Here is a 17,870-nt window from a genome sequence, read left to right on the forward strand (position 1 = left end):
TATGTAATTATTTAAAATTAATATTTGTATTTTGTTTTCATGCTCTCCAAATAGACGGTGAGTTCAATACCAGTTTAAATACCTGCGTTATATATGTAACAAAAGTAACCAAATTCCATACACGTTTATATGAAGGTACCAGAAAAGACTAAATACTTTTCTTTAAATATTTAGGTTTCGTTATATAAAAATATTTATTGTGACTCACCTGAGACTTATAATAATAGGTAAAGTACATTGTCATACGGAAGGACGTTCGAGATTTTTCCGTAATAACAAAGTGAATTTGAGAACTTTTTTAGATCTCGGTATTTTCTATAGATATTAATATATTCTAAATCGATTATCTTAGGTTTTTGGGATACTTACGAATTGGAAATGAATTTATTTTTTATTTTATCTAATTTTTTTACGGAACGAGCAATTCATGTACGTGGTGGTAAGCAACACGTCTATTCATGACAGTTACAGTGCCACTCAGAGCTTTAAACCGCCAAGACATAAGTTGACAAGTCCCTTGTGCCTGTAATTTCACCAGCACCCTTATCCATCAAAACCGGAACGCAGTAATGCTCACATCAGGTATCAGTACTTCTTTGGAGAAACTCTACTGCTACTAAAATATCTATTTAAATCACGTATACTTGTTTTTTCAATCAAACCAAGCGTTTCGAGCTCTTTACAGGCTAGTCAGCCGCAACTATGCGACCAGTAAAGAACCTCAAAACATTCGGTTTGTTTAAAAAACAAATATACACAATTTAGATCCGAAAAAGTATTTTCATTTCCAAGATATATTAATTTCAAAACTCTACGGTTTTAAATTGCATAGGTAGAACAAGTCGATGCAGAAATTTCTCCTTGACGGTAGAGTTGTTTTTACGCGAATCAATAATGTTGTCGCTCGCCTTGAAACATGAGGAGCTACTATTAAAATTGAACTAATTGTAAGGTGCATGTTATTTGGTGTATTCTATTTTATAAACAACAATTACCAACTTTATATAAAATAACACAAAAGTTTGTTCAAATAATATTCAAAGGACGTATTAATTGTTTAGGTAAATAATGTGCGGAAAATGATACCTACATTACCATGTTACGCAGTCCTATATAAAACCTATACAGATTCACATATTGGAGGATGATTTAATGAACGTTCCGGTGACATTAATTTTAAGAGTCTATTCAAGGACCATTTGAATGGATAAAATAGCCGCTGTTCTTTAGTATATAACGTAGTAGCTCTTATTCAAAGACGATATTTCATTAAGTATGATACACTTTGGTCTATTACTGTTGAAAAACTTAAAAAAAGAAATAACTGCACATTTCAGGCGCGTTCCGAAGCATTGGTGAGAAGACATCGGCACTGTTCGAACGGAAGAAGAAGGATGTAGAACAAATCGCTACAGAAAAGGCGCAGGACGCCAGTCACGTCGTTGAAGACCAGGTCAATAAGGCTGGAGAGTTAATTAGCGGGGCACAGAAGTCTGCAGGTGAAGCTGCCGATTCGGGTATGTGTGATTTTATATAAATCGTCTGGCTTTTTATGGTAACGCTGTATCAATTTTGTTGATTGTTGAGGTCAGCCGTGTTAAGATCAGAAAATTCACTGCTAAGGACGACTTTCGCAACGACCGCATTTAAGATAGCTATTGTAAAATGCATCCGCAACATAATGGTGTTTAAACTATAAAGGGAAACCTTGATTAAAATTTGGATCATTCTGATCCAAATCTAAAATGGAATTTTTTAAACTTAAATAAGAATAACGATTAAGATGTAACAATTAGGTAACTTGACGCTGTGACTCAGATGATTGATTGATGCTATAATGAACCGCTATTGCCCTAACAGCTAACCAGGCGAGGAATTCCGCCATCGATGCTTTGGATAAAGAACTTTCCAAAGTGTCAGTAGCAGCCGGAGAAGCCAAAGACGCTGCCAGCAAGGCTGTGGCCGACGGCAAGAAAGTCATTGACACCACGAAGGGTAAGTACTAAATAATGACGACTTTTTAGATTTCTCGTCGAACTCGGAGGAAGATTATCGGATGAGTAACTTTATAATTTGATTTGCTAAAAGTAGACAAGTAGTTTTTTTGTCGTAGTTAGAATTTAGGTAATAAAGTATAAGCACATGTTTTTGAAATTATTTCGTGTATTTGTATTTTAGACACGCTTGCTACCACTGCAGAAAACACAAAGAAACAAGCCGAATCCGCCGTCAACTCTGCGAAAGGTAAGGAAGTCCAATTCTACAGCTAATGCCTTATTTTCCTGTTTTATTTTCGCACGTTTCTATACCGACAATTTACTTGGGAAATAGTTATTTCCCTTACTCCTTTCACTTCTTTCTTTTTTAACTTGCACGTATTGTAGAAACTATCGATAATACGGTGGAGGGCACAAAGACAGCGGCTCAATCTACGCTGGACACCGGCAAATCATACATTGACAGCGCCAAAGGTAAATAAACTGAAACCAAGATATTATTGTCAAACGTGGATATATGCAGCACTATTAGTCAGCTCGCGTAGGCGGAGCTAAATGTAATTGTTACTTTCGAAATCTTTCTCTACTTCATTTCATATTCAAGATCGTTGACTTTGGAGAACCATGTACATTTTAATTAGTCTTAGGTATTGTATTTTTTCTTTTCCTTGATGACAATACATTGCAGTGGAACGAGTGTATTTTGTATATCTAAGGTTGGCAGATTAAAACACCTAAGTCCAACAAAGTTTGTTATTCTGTTTAGTTTATAATGTTGGTAGTGAAACTATTTTTTTTCGGATCTAAATCGCGTATCTAGCTTAGAGGATGGAAAAAAAATGTCTAAAGTATTTAAGTATACGTGAATCAGAACCGATGAAATAGTTTCATTGTCTCGATAAACAATTTTTTATTTATATGCCGACTTTACATGTCCCTATATAGTACCTACATAAGTAAGTTAGTACAGATTCATTATTTCGGATTTATTTATATTCTCTATTCAAAGTCTTGTAAAACAACCTAAAAGATAGCAAAAGTTTATTTTGCCATTTAAAGATGATTCCAGGTCGCAAAAAATCTATCGAACGTTAATGGTTAAAGGGTAACTATGGAAATGGATATCCGGCGCATAAGTAGAACTTATTATCGCAATATTTTTACGCAACAAACACCTGTACGTTCTAGAGATATCACTACTGGTACTCCCAAACTGTTTTATATTTATATTATATTTATTTTAGATACGCTTGCTGGTACTGTAGATAGCACTCAAAAAGCTGCGCAGTCGGCTGTCGAAACAGGAAAAACATATGCCGCGTCTGCTAGAGGTGATTATATTTAGTCTCAAGTGCTTTTATTATGAAACTGTCCATTATATTACAATTACTTCGCTGGCTCAGCAACCTGAAGTGATTGTTGGCCTCCGACATCATAGTACACCATTTCATTCGGTCTTTTAACAATTACGACCATTTGGGCACATGCAGTTTAAGTCTATGGTGACTTCTTTCTTCCACTGATATCTCGGGCGGGCCACTGGACGACAATCCGTAGATTGTCCTAACTTCTTTTGGCAGCTCTGCCATTATTTGCACTCGAAATCGGGCGGATTTTATCTCCTCGATCGGTTCGTGTTCGGTTCGGCCACTAGCTCTTCTATCTCTCTATTGAATTTAGCCCTCCAGTTCCCGAATTCCTGAAGACCAAGTATCTTTCGAATTACCTTCGATTCCGCCACTAATAATTTATTTTCTTCCTTCTTTCTCCACGAATCTTTGTAGTCCTGTTTAAATGTTCAAATTTGGACACCTACACTTTGTGGAGGGCTACTGTACATCTAAGCGCGTTTGCGGATACTGATTTTAACATCCCTTTTGGTTTGTGTCAGGAATAATGCAATACATAAAATTATAAAGCCGGGTACTCTTTAGCGAGGTGTAACTGTAACGTGAACTAACGTGACAGTTACAGTAACGAGGTTCTAGTATGAACAGACTTCACTCGGTACAATGAGTACACACTCTGGTATTTTTGGTAACATAACATGTAACGGTTACAGCACTCTAGTGAGTACCTGGCTTAAACCGTACCGTTCACTTGGAGGCTTTATAATTTATTAAAATCATTCTGTTATAATTTGCAATATTTTGTAGACACTCTGGCAAGCAAAGTAAGTTGCATTGGAGATGATAGTAAGAAAGCCACTAGCGAAGCAACCAAATCCTATGTAGACAGTGCCAAAGGTACAATATCACCCAGTTTATGTATGTGCCTTGTGTTTTTCTAACAAAAACCACATGTATTTTTGTACCTACTGCTCTTTTTGTTTCAAGTATAATTTCACCTTACGAGTGACTTCAATCAAATTTGCTAATCAGATATGACTAAAATTTTACCTAAAACTTTTAAGTGTGTTGTGACGACTAAAATTACTTGCTAATTAATGCTTTAGATACTGCTCAAGCCTCGTTGCAAACGGCATTGGATGCCTCGAAGACGGCAGCGTATTCCGCTTATGACATGGGCAAATTTTATTTAGATAGTGCTAAAGGTATTTTGTTGCTCTGTGTTCCTAGAAATTTATTTATAGCTTGACATATTTATTTATTTAGTCTATCGAATTGTTTTGTAGATACCGTTGCAAGCACTGTAGATAACACTAAAAAGGCTGCCGAGAGCACATTCGAAACTGGAAAATCTTACATCGATTCAGCTAAAGGTAAATCGAGTAGATCTATCGACAAATATTATTTGAAAAATTTCCTTTACTCTCAATAAACATCAGCATGCTTATTTTACGTAGACTCAATAACCGGCACTGTGAGTTCAACGATAGATACCACAAAAAGCATTGCATCATCGACATTTGAAAAAGGCGCATCACTCGTAGGATCCGCTAAAGGTATCACATGGCTTGAACACATGAAGTTTGTTACATTGCATTTTTAATTCCGCCTTAATTTATTTTCATTATGATATTCTTAGATAACGTAGCCAGTACTTTAAATGACACCAAAAATGCTGCTGAAAGCACAACTGAAACAGGAAAGTCTTACTTCGATTCGACAAAAGGTAATGAATGTCATTCAATTGATATCTCTGTGTGTGTCTTTCGGTAACTAATAAACGGGATTCTTACTTTACGTAGACGCTATCACGGGTACCGTGAACTCAACATTGGATAGCACGAAAAGCGTTGCAGAATCGGCTTACGACAAAGGCGCGTCACTTGTAGGATCCGCTAAAGGTATAACATGACACACCATATTGAATAATATATTTCATACGGAAAGGGCCTTGATTTATTTGCTTTAATTTAAATATTTTTAAGATACCGTAGGCAACACTGTAGACGGTACCAAAAACGCTGCCAAAACAACTACTGAAACCGGAAAATCTTACCTAGATTCTGCAAAAGGTAAAGAACGACACTTAATTGACATTCTTCGTAGTTTTTTCATGTGTTCCCTTCCACACTTATCATGAGTTTTTTTTTATTTTACGTAGACTCGATTACCGGTACCGTGAGCTCAGTCATAGATAGCACGAGAAGCGTTGCAACATCGGCTTACGACAAAGGCGCGTCACTTGTAGGAGGTATTATAAACGAACAGAACTTTTTTAATAATTTTTAATACACACCGTCTTGATTTTTTTATTTTATTTTAATATTTTAAGATACCGTAAGCAGCGCTGTGAATAGCACGAATAACGCTGCAGAAAGCACAACTGAAACAGGGAAATCTTACATAGATTCGGCGAAAGGTATCTAACAAACGTTACTCAGTTGATGAACATGACCGTTTTATGCGTTGTGCTATTTCGCACTAATCAACACTTTTTTTTTAAATTTTACGTAGACACTATTACTGATACCATGAGCTCAGTGGTAGATAGTACAAAAGGCGTTGCATCATTGGCTTACGACAAAGGGGCGTCATTTGTAAGCTCCGCTAAAGGTATCACAAGTTGCTCAGTTAATTTACATAATATATTATTGACAATACACACCACCTTACTTTTTTTATATTTATTCTAATATTTTTAAGATACCGTAGGCAGCACTGTCGATAGTACCAAGAACGCTGCTGAAAGTACCACAGAAACCGGAAAATCTTACATCGATTCGGCGAAAGGTAATAAGTGTTACTCATTTGATATCATTGTTGTTTTTAGTGTAGTTCCCTTGCGCACTAATCTAAAAATAATTTTATTTTACGTAGACACTATTACCGGTACCATGAGCTCAGTGATAGATAGTACAAAAAGCGCTGCAGCATCGGCTTATGACAAAGGCGCGACGCTTGTAGAATCCGCTAAAGGTATCACGCAAATCACAGTTCGTTTGAATTATATTTTATTTATTATTACGCTAAGATATTCTTATTCCTATTTTATTATTCTTAGATACCATAACCAGCACTGTAGACGGCAACAAAAGCATTGGTGAAAATACAACAGAAACAGTTGAGAAATCTTACCTTGACTCTGCTAAAGGTAAAATATTAATGTGGTGTGAAATCCTCTGTGTTGTGATTTGATTAATCAAACCGTCGCATCGTCAAATAATGATATTGGTGGCATTTTTTTCGTTTGCTTGTCATTCTATACTGTGAGCACTAACTTAATATTACTTTAGTATTAAAAGTATACGTAGTGTAGATGTTACAAAAACGTACAGGAATTAATTTACACGTTTTATGCTGATGTCTTCTGGCTTTAATACCTTTATTTCTTTTTTATAAATACTTTTTATTTTATCCTAGAGATATTTGTCGAAAGCGCTGTAGAAACAGCTGAAAGTACAATCGAAACCGGAAAGTCTTACATCGATTCGGCTAAAGGTAATCCACAGAACATACATTTTTTCGTACATGTTCTGTGTGGTTCAATTTCGTCCAAGTTAAGAAAAGCTTATTTTCATTATGTGTCAAAGCGTTTAGTTCTCACACGAATATAATACAATATTCCATTGTTTGTGTCGTACGTTGTGGATAAAATTGCCAGTACTCGGAGATATCGTAACTGTAGATACCACAAAAAACGTAGCGGCGTCGGCCATTCACAAAGGTGGCTTTTTAGTAGCATCCGCTGAAGGTATTTTATGTTGCTTATATGCTTTAAGACATGTATGCTGTTTCCATAGTGAAATTCGTTTAGTTACACGTGCTCCGTTGATTTATTTTTGTTAACCTAATTTATTATTTAGTAAAATACTTGTATTTTATCGTAGATTCTATCGCAAGCACTGTAGATAGCACTAAAAAGGCAGCTGAAAGCACAATTGAGACCGGAAAATCCTACGTCGGTTCGGCAAATGGTAAAAATAATCTATTTCTTCTTAACGATTATTTTTTCGTGATGTGACTAAGCATTTTGTCCTTTGTCTAATTAAATGTTGCATTATTCGTCTCACACATTTTAGATAAGATTGCCAGTACTGTGAACACGACTGTAGATACCACAAAAAACGTTGCAGCATTGGCTTTTGATAAAGGTGCTTCATTTGTAGGATCCGCTAAAGGTATTTTTATGTTGCCTAATAAATGCTTCAAAAATGTCTATTGTTGTTGAAAACTGACATACTTTTTCATAATTATATTTATTTTACCTTAGGTACTATCGCTAGTTCTGTAGATAGCACTAAAAAAGTGGCTGAACGCTCAATTGATACAGGAAAAGCTTACGTCGATTCGGCAAAAGGTAAAAATAGTACATGTTAACATATACAGGCTGTATATTTGAAAGTGGGACATACTTATAGAGTGCGTTATATTCCTGATTCTGAACCCAAAGAAATAGAAAACTAATGAACTAAACTTTACAAAAAATATTTTTTAATTTTTTTTATTGACTACTACTTGAGAACAACATTAGTTATCGAAATCTATGCACTTCACTATTATTGCTCCGACGCAGCGGCGGGTGGCAGCACGGCGGCGAAAAACAAAACACAGGTCGGGGATGGGGACGCGGGCGCATACGCGAAATTGTTGTTTGCAACTTCAGACAGTGCACGCGCGACATTGATCTAACGAAGACACGTAAATTATTTGTACTTCCGCTCGCCCGATCGCCGCAAAATGTCGAATTGAATTGAGATGGTGTGACTTTACACAATAAGTGGTGATAGTGTGAGGCAAGCTATTGAAACGTTCCCAAATCGGAATTTACGCGGAGGAGGTGAACAGTGTCGAAGCGTTGCGTGAGAAGATTATCTCAGCATTTTGTACTGTGAGACAAAATGTGTTTATATTGTACAATTTTAAACAAAATTTACTATGCCGTATTAGACTATGCATTGTGGAAAACGGTGGACATTTTGAACACTTGCTCCGTACCGCGTAAGTGTAAATAAACTGTAAATAACTAAAAAATCAATAATTGTAAATAATTTGATTTCACATCTTTAACTACGCCAAAAACCTCAATTCTTATTAAACGATAACTGGTTACTAAATCATAAATTTATCTTTTTTAGTACGTAAAACATTTTGATGATAGTTCAAGTAAAAAATAATTAACATAAGCTAAAACGTAAATGTGAAATCATTGTTATTGTTGCTGTCTCACTCGGCACTCGCTTGGTAGTATTCCCATTGCACTCGAAATCAAGCGTAAAGGGAATCGGTTTACTCCTATGTATACTTCAAAACACATTTGATGATTTTTTTTTTGTTCTATCCCATATCCTAATTTTATTTTAGTCTATGTTAAGTTGTAACATGATATACTATGACATATATGAATATGTCTCACTTTCAAATATACAGCCTGTATAGCAGCTGATGTAGTAGTTGTGCTGTGACTAAGTATTTTGTTCTCGCTTTAATAATAAGTGTCGCATTATTTGTCTCGCACATAGATAAAATTGCCAGCACTATGAGCACTACGGTAGATACAACAAAAAGTGTAGCAGCATCTGCTTTTGACAAAGGCGTGTCACTTGTAGGATCTGCTAAAGGTATTTTATGTGAAGTCATTTCATTTTTTTCATATTATACATATTTTGTAGTCTGCGAGCACGGTTCGATCTCCCGTGGATTCCACGAATAGTTCTGCAAGGCTAATGTTGAAAAGAGCAAGACAAAACAATAATTAGTAATGCTAACGATTATTTGGTGCAAAAACTAACTTGATACCATTGAAACACATATTAAAAGTACTTATTGATGCTAGATACGGTAGCAAACACAGTAGATACAACGAAAACTGCGGCAGCGTCAGCTGTTGATAGAGGCTCATCACTTATCGGTAGTGCCAAAGACGCAGTCGCTAGCACTGCTCAAAACACACTTGAACTTACGAAGAGTGCGGCTGCGACGGCTGTTGACACAACGAGAAATGTAGCTGGTAGCGTGGTCGAAAAGGGCTCATCTGCCGTTGGTGTTGCTAAAGGTATTCATAACGAAGCTTTTTCGAATTTTTATTTCTTTTTCATTTTATTTTATTATTATTTACAATTCTGTCTGTATTCTCAACAAAGTATACTACAGAAATCATTAAAAAACTCCGTCCTTTATTGAGTGTATCAATAATATAGCAACTAATATACTCGTAGTTCAGAGCACAGAACCCAGAGCAGAGACTCTTTAAAGTTTTATAGAAAAGGGCTCTTAAATTACAGTATGAAGTTATTTGGCTTTAGGCTATTTTTTTTATATCATTTACGTTTTCTTTATTCACCATCGTAGATACTGTAGCGAGTACAATTGATACCACAAAGAATGTAGCTGCTAGCGCAGCAGATAAGGCTACAGCTCTAGTCGGAAGTGCTAAAGACACAGTAGCGGCTACATTGCAAAGTTCCGTAGACACAACAAAAAATATCGCAGCATCCGCTGTTGAGAAAGGTTCATCGCTTGTAGGGAATGCTAAAGGTATCATAGTAATTAATATGGTGCATGCTTTTTTGTCTGTATTATTATTACTGTGGACGCATATCAATCGTTAGTAGTGCCAAAGGTTTATCCCGGCCTGTCTGCTTTTTATGTTTCTTTATCATTATTGTGTGCTACAAGTCCCTACTTATTATTTATAGATACGGTAGCACATACTGTACAAAGTACTGTAGATACAACGAAAAAGCTGACGAGTTCTGTATATGATAAGGGTGCGTCACTTGTTGGAGGCACTAAAGGTAACGTATTATACTTATCACCTACTATTTATTAAGCTGGTTGCATGTGGTTCTTTAACTTTTCTTTCTATTTGCTTTTTAACATACACTTTGACTCTTTCAATTTTAATTATATCGAAATCTATCAGTAACAAGTGTGTTAGCACTTTGAGTATTTCAATGCTTTTTATTTATTCTGTGTTCTATGCTTCTTCTTTTACTAAAGCCAAAGCTGATCAAAATGGTGTAGATGCCTCTATGGGAGTCTTTATGTCAATAACGCAGCATAACGGTAGCAGAGACGCCAACATAGAAGGTAACAGTTCTGTTTTATATAATCTGTAATTTAATTGTAAAATTTTTAGATACTGTACAAGGAAAACTGGGTTCTGCGAAAGGCACTTCAGAATCTGTGGTGGATGGTTGTAAGAAAGCAGCAGGGCAATCTACTGGTATAATTAAATACAATATGTGTGTTACAGCTTAACCGAAAAGAAATCCGGTTCAAGTGGTCGGATTTTTTAACAACATGAGTGGAGCTGCGCAATAAAAGTACTGACCAAAGTTTGCTTCCGTGATTTTATAATTCCACTACGCGAGTGTATTATCACAGCACTAACGTTGAGACCTTTCGCTATTTCAAAGGTTTTCTTACTAGCTATAGATGTGCTGCCGAATGTTTAGAGTGTTTATCTGAAAGCTGTGTTTTATATTTATACTCAGATGCAGTTAACGCGACTGTAGATGCCACCAAGAAAACAGCGGAAGATGCAAAAGCGCAGGCTCGGAAGGCGGCTGAGGACGCTAAAGAAAAAGCGCGATTGGCAGCTGAAGCTGCTAAAGAGGAAGCTAGGAAGGCGGCCGCCGACGCGAGTAATGCCGTAAACAGTGCCGTAGACAACACATTTAAGCGCGTTGAGAACGCTGCTGACGAAGGACTCAAGAATGCTAGCCAAGTTGTTGACAACAAAATCAAAGATACGGACAAGTACTTGAACGAAAAGCGCGGGGAGGTAATGCATTTTTTTTAATGTAATCATACTTGAAAAAATAACTGTTTTCATTCAATTGTTTTTCTTCAGCTGTCTTCAAACCTGTCCTCCGCTGCTAATCAGGGTGCGGAAGGTGCTGCAGGACTTCTGGGCAAAAGCTTCGGAGCTTTTGGGCATAAGTAAACTCGCCAATTCACAAATTTCTGAGAGATATTATAAATGGGAAAACTGCATTTCCTGCTGTAGAATAAACATCCGCGTAGCCTTCTATCTATATTATAATTGTATGATGAAAATTTATTACAAAAAAAGGTGTAAGTATGTTGCGAGTTTTCCCTTGTCAGGTCACACAAACTTCGATTTTTTTCACAATAAATTACACTTGCACAAATTATGTTCAAAATTATGTGTTATTTTAGGATTGCAGTACAATTTTTATTGAATATCTTTTTAAGTATTTTGTTAATCAATAAAATCAGTGTGAGAAATCTATTCACAAAGAATTGCGCAATGAAAAAGGCGTTAAGTCAATATAATAAATGTAATTTGTTTGAACCTGGTTTGAACATAATGCCTATTGCAATCTCATTTATATTATTTATTTATTGACATTTGTGTTGGTATGTAAATATGTTTTAATTTAATTGTAAACCAACCAATTTTGTTTCATTTATATAATTAATTATTATGATATAATGTATATTGCATTTTAATGGCATTTTCACAATTACAATTTCATCTAAATATTCATAAATGCTACTGTTACAAGCTTTGCAGACCGTCCTTTACAAGAATTTAAGATACTACTTTGGGTACAAAAATTTAATGCATACCTACTATTTAAAAAGAAACGCGTTTCTACAATGTTAGACAGTATGACAACTCGGCCTACGCGCAATCGTGCCCTAGATTATTAAAAAAATCTTAAAATATTTACTGCCGTATTTTGGTGTTTATTTACACAATAAACTTACACTTAACAAATATATTGTGTATTTTGACAAAAAATGTGCTTTCTAAATGTTGCTTATTACAAAGTTTAAAAACAAGCATTGATAATAAAAATTTGTTATTGATTATTGTTAGTCATTTATTTTATTTTGTAAGTACGCATACTCGAACAATCTTTGTTTGCAGCGTTTGTATTTTGTCATGATAAAGTACGTTTTTCGCAAATTAAACAGTCTATTTACATTTACCAGTTTTTTATTCATTTATAAATACATCTTCAAGTAATAGTAATTTATAATGTAAATACATGAATATACTGTGCTAGAAAGGGTAAAAACAATGTTCTTAAACACGTAAAAAAAGGAAAAATGTATTTATTATGTACACAGTTGATTAACTCGGTGTCTCAGAGGTTTACCGAGCGGTTCCTTGTTCGCGCTATTTCGACAAAAAGTTAGAACAAAGGTTGCCATTACTCGTACACCTTGTTTCTACCATAACATCCGATTGATGCAAAAACAAAACGCCACCTGGAACTGGAAAGAACAAGACAACTTTTATCACACTACACTTTGCCTAAGCCGTTATTTAGCGACGACGATGACAGCAAAACCTTTACAACAGCAATTATTATTTATAATAAATTACAATGTAAAAACTTGAAACCAGCTAAACCTTAGGACTAGAAAAAAATCATAGTTTTGCGCATTGTTAAGACTATTTCCAAATTACGAGAATTCTTAAAATGGAAAATAACCGAAAGCTCTCAGATTTCTATACATAAAATCGTTACAGGAGCATTTTGTACACTGTTACCACAGACATATGTAGATAGACGCCGCAAGTGTACGTACTTCGCGTGCCCAAAGTAAGTGAAATTCACTTAATTGCCGCTGCTACACATCAGAACGCGCTCGACCGTTATCGTAGATAAACACCAGTCAAAAATGCGTAAGTGTGGCATGATAAACTGCAAAATCACCATAACTGTGAGTAAACAGGGACGTTTCCTTTCACGGGTAAGTGTTTTTGTAAGCAGAAGATGCATAATTTATTTAAAAACAATTATTTTGGTTTTGTATGAATTTCGAGAAAACAAACATGCAACCGAGAGTATGCCTCATATTTTGTAATTCATTGCGGATTTTACTTGGTGTGATATATTTGTGTCCTTTGTTAATAGGCCATGAATATCGAACGAACGCACTTTTGTATAATGCAGTTTCGTGGTTCAGCCGCTTGTATATTTCTTTGGCCAAATTTAACATTTAGTGATGATACGTTAGGCAACACTGTTCTCGATTCTGATCGATTTTGAAAACAAAGGGACGAGAGTTATTATGACCTTAGCAATATTATACAAATATTCTATAACTCTTTTGTTATAACGTATAGTAACGTTTCTTTTCTTTTTCAGTTTTGTAGTATCTATTATCAGTAGTATCTGTAATTTCGATAATTTTTATCGAAAATAACGTTGCCTCGAATCTCCGAATATAGTGAGAAATAATTACATACATCGCCGGACGTGTAGTACGAGTAATACAAAAAAAATATATAATGCAAAGAATTAACAGTGTGCGCTGTCTTTACAAAAACCTGGAGTTGGTCATATGTATGAGTCTGTTGCTTTCGACGACGAAGGTGGTCTAGTTTATTCCACCTAAGATACTATTCAAATATGCAGAGTAGCAGAATTAGAAACCCGAGAATTATTAAACAAATCACAAAAGTTTTACACGAGGCCGTCATTAAGTAAACCTCCTCTGATTAATAAGATTTTACTATATTTTATCGGCAGTATCATTTTCATTTTTCTTGCCATTCATCAATTTGATCAATTACCAACAGAAAACCATCTAGTAAAATTAATTAAGGCAGCTGCACGTTCGTAAATTGACATGCGTATTCATTATTTAAGTTAATCGATAAGATCTTCTATTACAAAAAGATGTTATATAACAAGCTCATTTTATTGGAAAGACAATAATTTCAATATTTGAAGTCTTAAAGAAATTAAAGTCTTAATTTCTTTAAGTAATCAACATTTTTTTAAAACAAGCTAAATTAAGAACTTAACTATCTTTTTCTGTTATATTATTATTACGCCTACTTGTAATCAATAAATACTTGAACAAAAATTATTATATTTAGAATCGATTAATTGAATGAATTATGCGTGTTTACGCGCATTCCGTTCAATCAATCGATTTAGAGCGAGAGGAAGAGGTTTCCATCACTAAAGAGCTCTTGTGACGTCATTGTGGGTACAAAAAATGTGTCACGCTTGGTTTTCATACAAATTGCTATACTTAGGCGTCTATCGAGTTATATGTCTGTGACTTTTACTAAAAACACATGACAATTTTGCTAACTGAACAGTCAACACGGCAACACCGGAAATCGAAAATTGATCGCTGGCAACAATGTATCACACTGTCTGACTGTCACTGTCATATTGATTTGATAAACAAAGATGGCGGCGTTAGTGAGGGCTAGTTACATTTCAGTTAAAAATGCGTTATTTTCTACACCGGTGCGTTCTATTTCAACAACAATGCCCTTAAGTATTAAAGAAAGTAAGTAAAATACATACTTTGCATTTATCTTTTAGAATAATAAACTTTATAGGTTATATTGTAAACAATTCTGATGATCTTTAAATTTATGGTAATTTCCAGTCCATGAGAAGAAAGAAGGATCCTCACTGGTTGTGGAAGGTGTGACTGTGCCCTCGCCGCGCACGCGCCTCCTAGTCCGGCCGGAGAACCTTGGTTTGCCTCGTCCTGAAGATGCGAAAACTGGCAAGCCTCCCTGTTATATGTGCTCTCTCGGTCTTGAAGTAAAGCACACCGATGTATTAATATTGAGCCAATTCGTAAGATCTGACGGTTGTATGTTGCCACGGCGAATAACAGGACTATGTCGTATGCAGCAGAAGAAAATTGGTAAGATGGTTTCAATGGCACAAAAAGCTGGTAAGTAAAAGTCGCGATTTATTTAGCAGTTCGTTCGTTCGTTGTGCAAATAGATATATGTGCAACTTTTATGCTATATCTTATTTGTACTGCCATAGATTAGTTCTTAACAATTGCACCCCACATGGCAGATAAGTAGAGTAACGTCAAAAATTTTTAATGCTGAATTAGATACAGAAAAATTTTATCCACATCCTCTCCAATTCTAGTAACTCTATGGAATTATAGTCGGTACAGTTAGAATAATTTGTAGATAAGAGTTACAAGAAGTGCAGAGGATGTGGCCTATATTTTTCTGTATCTAATGGAGCAATATAAACATTGTTGATGTAACTTCACTTATGCCATTCTTCCATAAGTGGTGCGAATTATGTTTTTGTAATATTAACATTTAAATGACATGATATGTTTTGATTGGCGATTCATAGTTTGACCTAACGCCTCTCAAGCAGAGGGTTGTGGGTTTGTACCTCTTGAGTTATTCGAAATTAATGTGCAATATTTAATTTGAAATTTACCATAAGCCTTTCGGTGAAGGAAAACATTGTGATGTAACTTGCACACATCAGCAAAGCAATTTAATGTGAGTGTGAAGTTCCTGATCTGCATTACTACTAGGAACTACAGCCCGAGCACTTTGGGACTAATATAGTCTAACTATTCCATTAAAATTTATGAGTGCGCCTAGTGGTAAGCAACATGCTTAAAGCAAGGATCTGAGGGGCACTGCCTCTATGCCAGTCCCAACTGAGACATAAGATGACAAGTCCTATCGACACCTCCAATGAACACTACGCCATCTTTATTTTTTGGTTGTCTTCTGTTATTTTTGTAAACAGCCATATTTATTTGCCTTAGTAAATAAATATGGCGGTTTAATATAAATATAATCTTATCCCTCCTCGAATTCTGTGAAAAAAAGAAACAAGAACAAAAAAAACGAATTTTGTAAAAAAAAAGAAAAAAACCAAATAAAAAAATTAAGTTGGCTTAGTGTTCATTGGAGGTATCGCTATGTGCCTGTAATCTCACCAGCATCCCAACCCTTCAAAACCAGAATGTAGTAATGCTTACATTACTGCTTGGGGCAGAAATAGGTAAGGTGGCAGTACTTCCCTGAACAAACTCTCTCACAACAAGCTCTACTGTTTCATCCCTATAGTAGGATCGTGATTCTCGAAGGCCCTTTGTTCACGTGGCACAAGATTAGGAAGTATAATTGAAAAATTTCAAAATGTATTTGTTACTATATAGTTTCCTTGTTATTGTTTCAGGTCTTATGATTAATCTAACTCCTCACTGGTGTAACAAAGACCCTACAAAGAGGAGCGACTGGAAAAAATTCAACACATACTATGATGAGAAGACCATCTTCTGGAAGAAAATACCTAGACAATCAGACCGTTTCAAACGATAAAATTTATATTTATGATAGAAATTCCAATTTACTTGTATATAAATAAAATTAATTAGTGTTTATAATGCAAGGGTGTTTTTGTGATCCAAATTGGAATTAGTATTCCATGCATATATATCAAGAACTACATTTTCAGGGAGTACTGTTTCGTTCACTTGTTTTATGTTAAAATAAAAGAAAATAAAGAGTGCATTTCTATAATAATTTATTTTAATTTTCGTTGTGTTTAAGTGAATAGGTCCATTCAATGCGCTATATTTATGTTCTTTTACCTGTTGAATTCACGGCGTTGGGATAACCACATGATTGTTAGGTGACAAAGTACCAAAATGGATAAAACACTGTTGTTGAACTCAAACAAACCATATTGTAATAAAATGCGGTAATTACAAAAATTACATAGAACAACAATTAATATTTTACAAACTTGCAGTCATATCTTACAATAATTCAAAAAGTAAAAACATTTACCAATTGCACCTTTCTAATAAAAAGTGTAAAAATAAATTGCAAACAAAAAAATGCATTCTTACGCAAAAATAACTACTTCAATAGACATTAAAATACAATTTCGTTTATATTAGTTGAAATTTATTTAAAATTTGTTTCTATAAAATAAATATCGCCTACAAAGTAGTTATTTTAAAATCTCTTATTTCAGTGTACACATACGCGCAGTCTAGTAGATTAAATTCTTCGATCCATACAACGGAGCCGATTATTTTTGGTTCAGTTCAACTTTTGCTAACATCACAGCCGTTCATATAAATACAAGTATCCCAGTTCCTTCGGAGGATTCTCGGATAGCGCCACCTGCAAATGATTTCTTAATTAGTTCTAGACTTGACTAAAATTGGTCTAGGGTTCTGGTCTACATTTTGTACATAAAAATTACCTTATTGTCGTTGAATATGACCCAGCGACCTTCGTGTAGGACGTGGCACACGTAGTGGCCGACCATTGTCGACGTGCCCATGTGCGAGATAAATGCCACCAGCTTGTATTCTAGACAACAAAAATAATATTCATGGTCTGAATGCACCCCGCATTGTGGTAAATTAATGTGACCGTCAGGATGGCTGGTCGCCTGTGGCATTCGGCACTGAGTGTATATTCAAGAATTGCTACCTTTTCTAAATAATAATAATAATTCTTTATTTCGGACCATAAAATATCCATTGTATTTTAGTAAAAGAACTATAGTTATATCAAGGTTAGTAATAATCAGTGCAACTTAATTATATTTCAAACTGGGCTACGCCCTTAACTTGCACTGTCCAATGTTTCAGGATAGGACATATATACCTTCCCGCTATAGCATTTAGATTGCTGTTATTACTGAGCCTCACGCGACTCATCGGCGAGACAATCTTTTTGCGCATGATGACATACCCGATGCACTACACCACGTTG

The 17,870-nt window shown here is 35.2% G+C and overlaps 3 protein-coding genes across 29 annotated transcripts in view; 2 read left to right on the top strand and 1 right to left on the bottom strand.

Moving 5' to 3' along the window:
- The window catches only part of LOC113235632 (perilipin-4), a 20,111-nt gene extending 7,961 nt beyond the window's left edge, over nt 1-12,150 (top strand). The window contains exons 2-29 of one of the 27 annotated variants that reach the window (XM_026471423.1): nt 55-57; nt 1,338-1,517; nt 1,861-1,995; nt 2,179-2,244; nt 2,385-2,471; nt 3,242-3,328; nt 4,154-4,243; nt 4,633-4,719; nt 4,804-4,902; nt 4,986-5,072; nt 5,149-5,247; nt 5,332-5,418; nt 5,508-5,597; nt 5,679-5,765; nt 5,861-5,959; nt 6,050-6,136; nt 6,224-6,322; nt 6,408-6,497; nt 7,234-7,320; nt 7,426-7,524; nt 7,617-7,703; nt 8,866-8,964; nt 9,180-9,398; nt 9,695-9,880; nt 10,042-10,140; nt 10,346-10,435; nt 10,843-11,132; nt 11,202-12,150. In XM_026471423.1, coding sequence (XP_026327208.1) covers nt 55-57; nt 1,338-1,517; nt 1,861-1,995; nt 2,179-2,244; nt 2,385-2,471; nt 3,242-3,328; nt 4,154-4,243; nt 4,633-4,719; nt 4,804-4,902; nt 4,986-5,072; nt 5,149-5,247; nt 5,332-5,418; nt 5,508-5,597; nt 5,679-5,765; nt 5,861-5,959; nt 6,050-6,136; nt 6,224-6,322; nt 6,408-6,497; nt 7,234-7,320; nt 7,426-7,524; nt 7,617-7,703; nt 8,866-8,964; nt 9,180-9,398; nt 9,695-9,880; nt 10,042-10,140; nt 10,346-10,435; nt 10,843-11,132; nt 11,202-11,294 — 3,008 coding nt within the window. In that variant the 3' untranslated portion in view covers nt 11,295-12,150. Of the gene's footprint in view, nt 1-54; nt 58-1,337; nt 1,518-1,860; nt 1,996-2,178; nt 2,245-2,384; nt 2,472-3,241; nt 3,329-4,153; nt 4,244-4,452; nt 4,552-4,632; nt 4,720-4,803; nt 4,903-4,985; nt 5,073-5,148; nt 5,248-5,331; nt 5,419-5,507; nt 5,598-5,678; nt 5,766-5,860; nt 5,960-6,049; nt 6,137-6,223; nt 6,323-6,407; nt 6,498-7,233; nt 7,321-7,425; nt 7,525-7,616; nt 7,704-8,865; nt 8,965-9,179; nt 9,399-9,694; nt 9,881-10,041; nt 10,141-10,345; nt 10,436-10,484; nt 10,572-10,842; nt 11,133-11,201 lie in introns of all 27 variants that reach the window. The other 26 variants (XM_026471419.1, XM_026471422.1, XM_026471434.1 and 23 more) reach the window with 26 other exon arrangements.
- A 2,368-nt stretch (nt 12,151-14,518) lies between these two features.
- On the top strand, nt 14,519-16,637 carry LOC113236048 (39S ribosomal protein S18a, mitochondrial). The gene is made up of 3 exons (XM_026472040.1): nt 14,519-14,641; nt 14,744-15,040; nt 16,315-16,637. The coding sequence occupies exons 1-3, from the start codon at nt 14,539-14,541 to the stop codon at nt 16,455-16,457; spliced, it is 543 nt and encodes a 180-aa protein (XP_026327825.1). The 5' UTR covers nt 14,519-14,538; the 3' UTR covers nt 16,458-16,637.
- A 389-nt stretch (nt 16,638-17,026) lies between these two features.
- Nucleotides 17,027-17,870, bottom strand: part of LOC113236049 (ubiquitin carboxyl-terminal hydrolase 5) — a 23,461-nt gene continuing 22,617 nt past the window's right edge. The window contains exons 16-17 of the mRNA XM_026472041.1: nt 17,353-17,462; nt 17,027-17,270 (exon numbers count right to left, since the gene is read on the bottom strand). Of these exons, the coding sequence (XP_026327826.1) occupies nt 17,208-17,270; nt 17,353-17,462 (173 nt within the window). The 3' untranslated portion in view covers nt 17,027-17,207. The remainder of the gene's footprint in view (nt 17,271-17,352; nt 17,463-17,870) is intronic.

This window comes from Hyposmocoma kahamanoa, unplaced genomic scaffold (genome assembly GCF_003589595.1).
Source record: "Hyposmocoma kahamanoa isolate Upper Pololo Valley unplaced genomic scaffold, ASM358959v1 88, whole genome shotgun sequence".
In the NCBI taxonomy this organism is placed as follows: Eukaryota; Metazoa; Arthropoda; class Insecta; order Lepidoptera; family Cosmopterigidae; genus Hyposmocoma; species Hyposmocoma kahamanoa.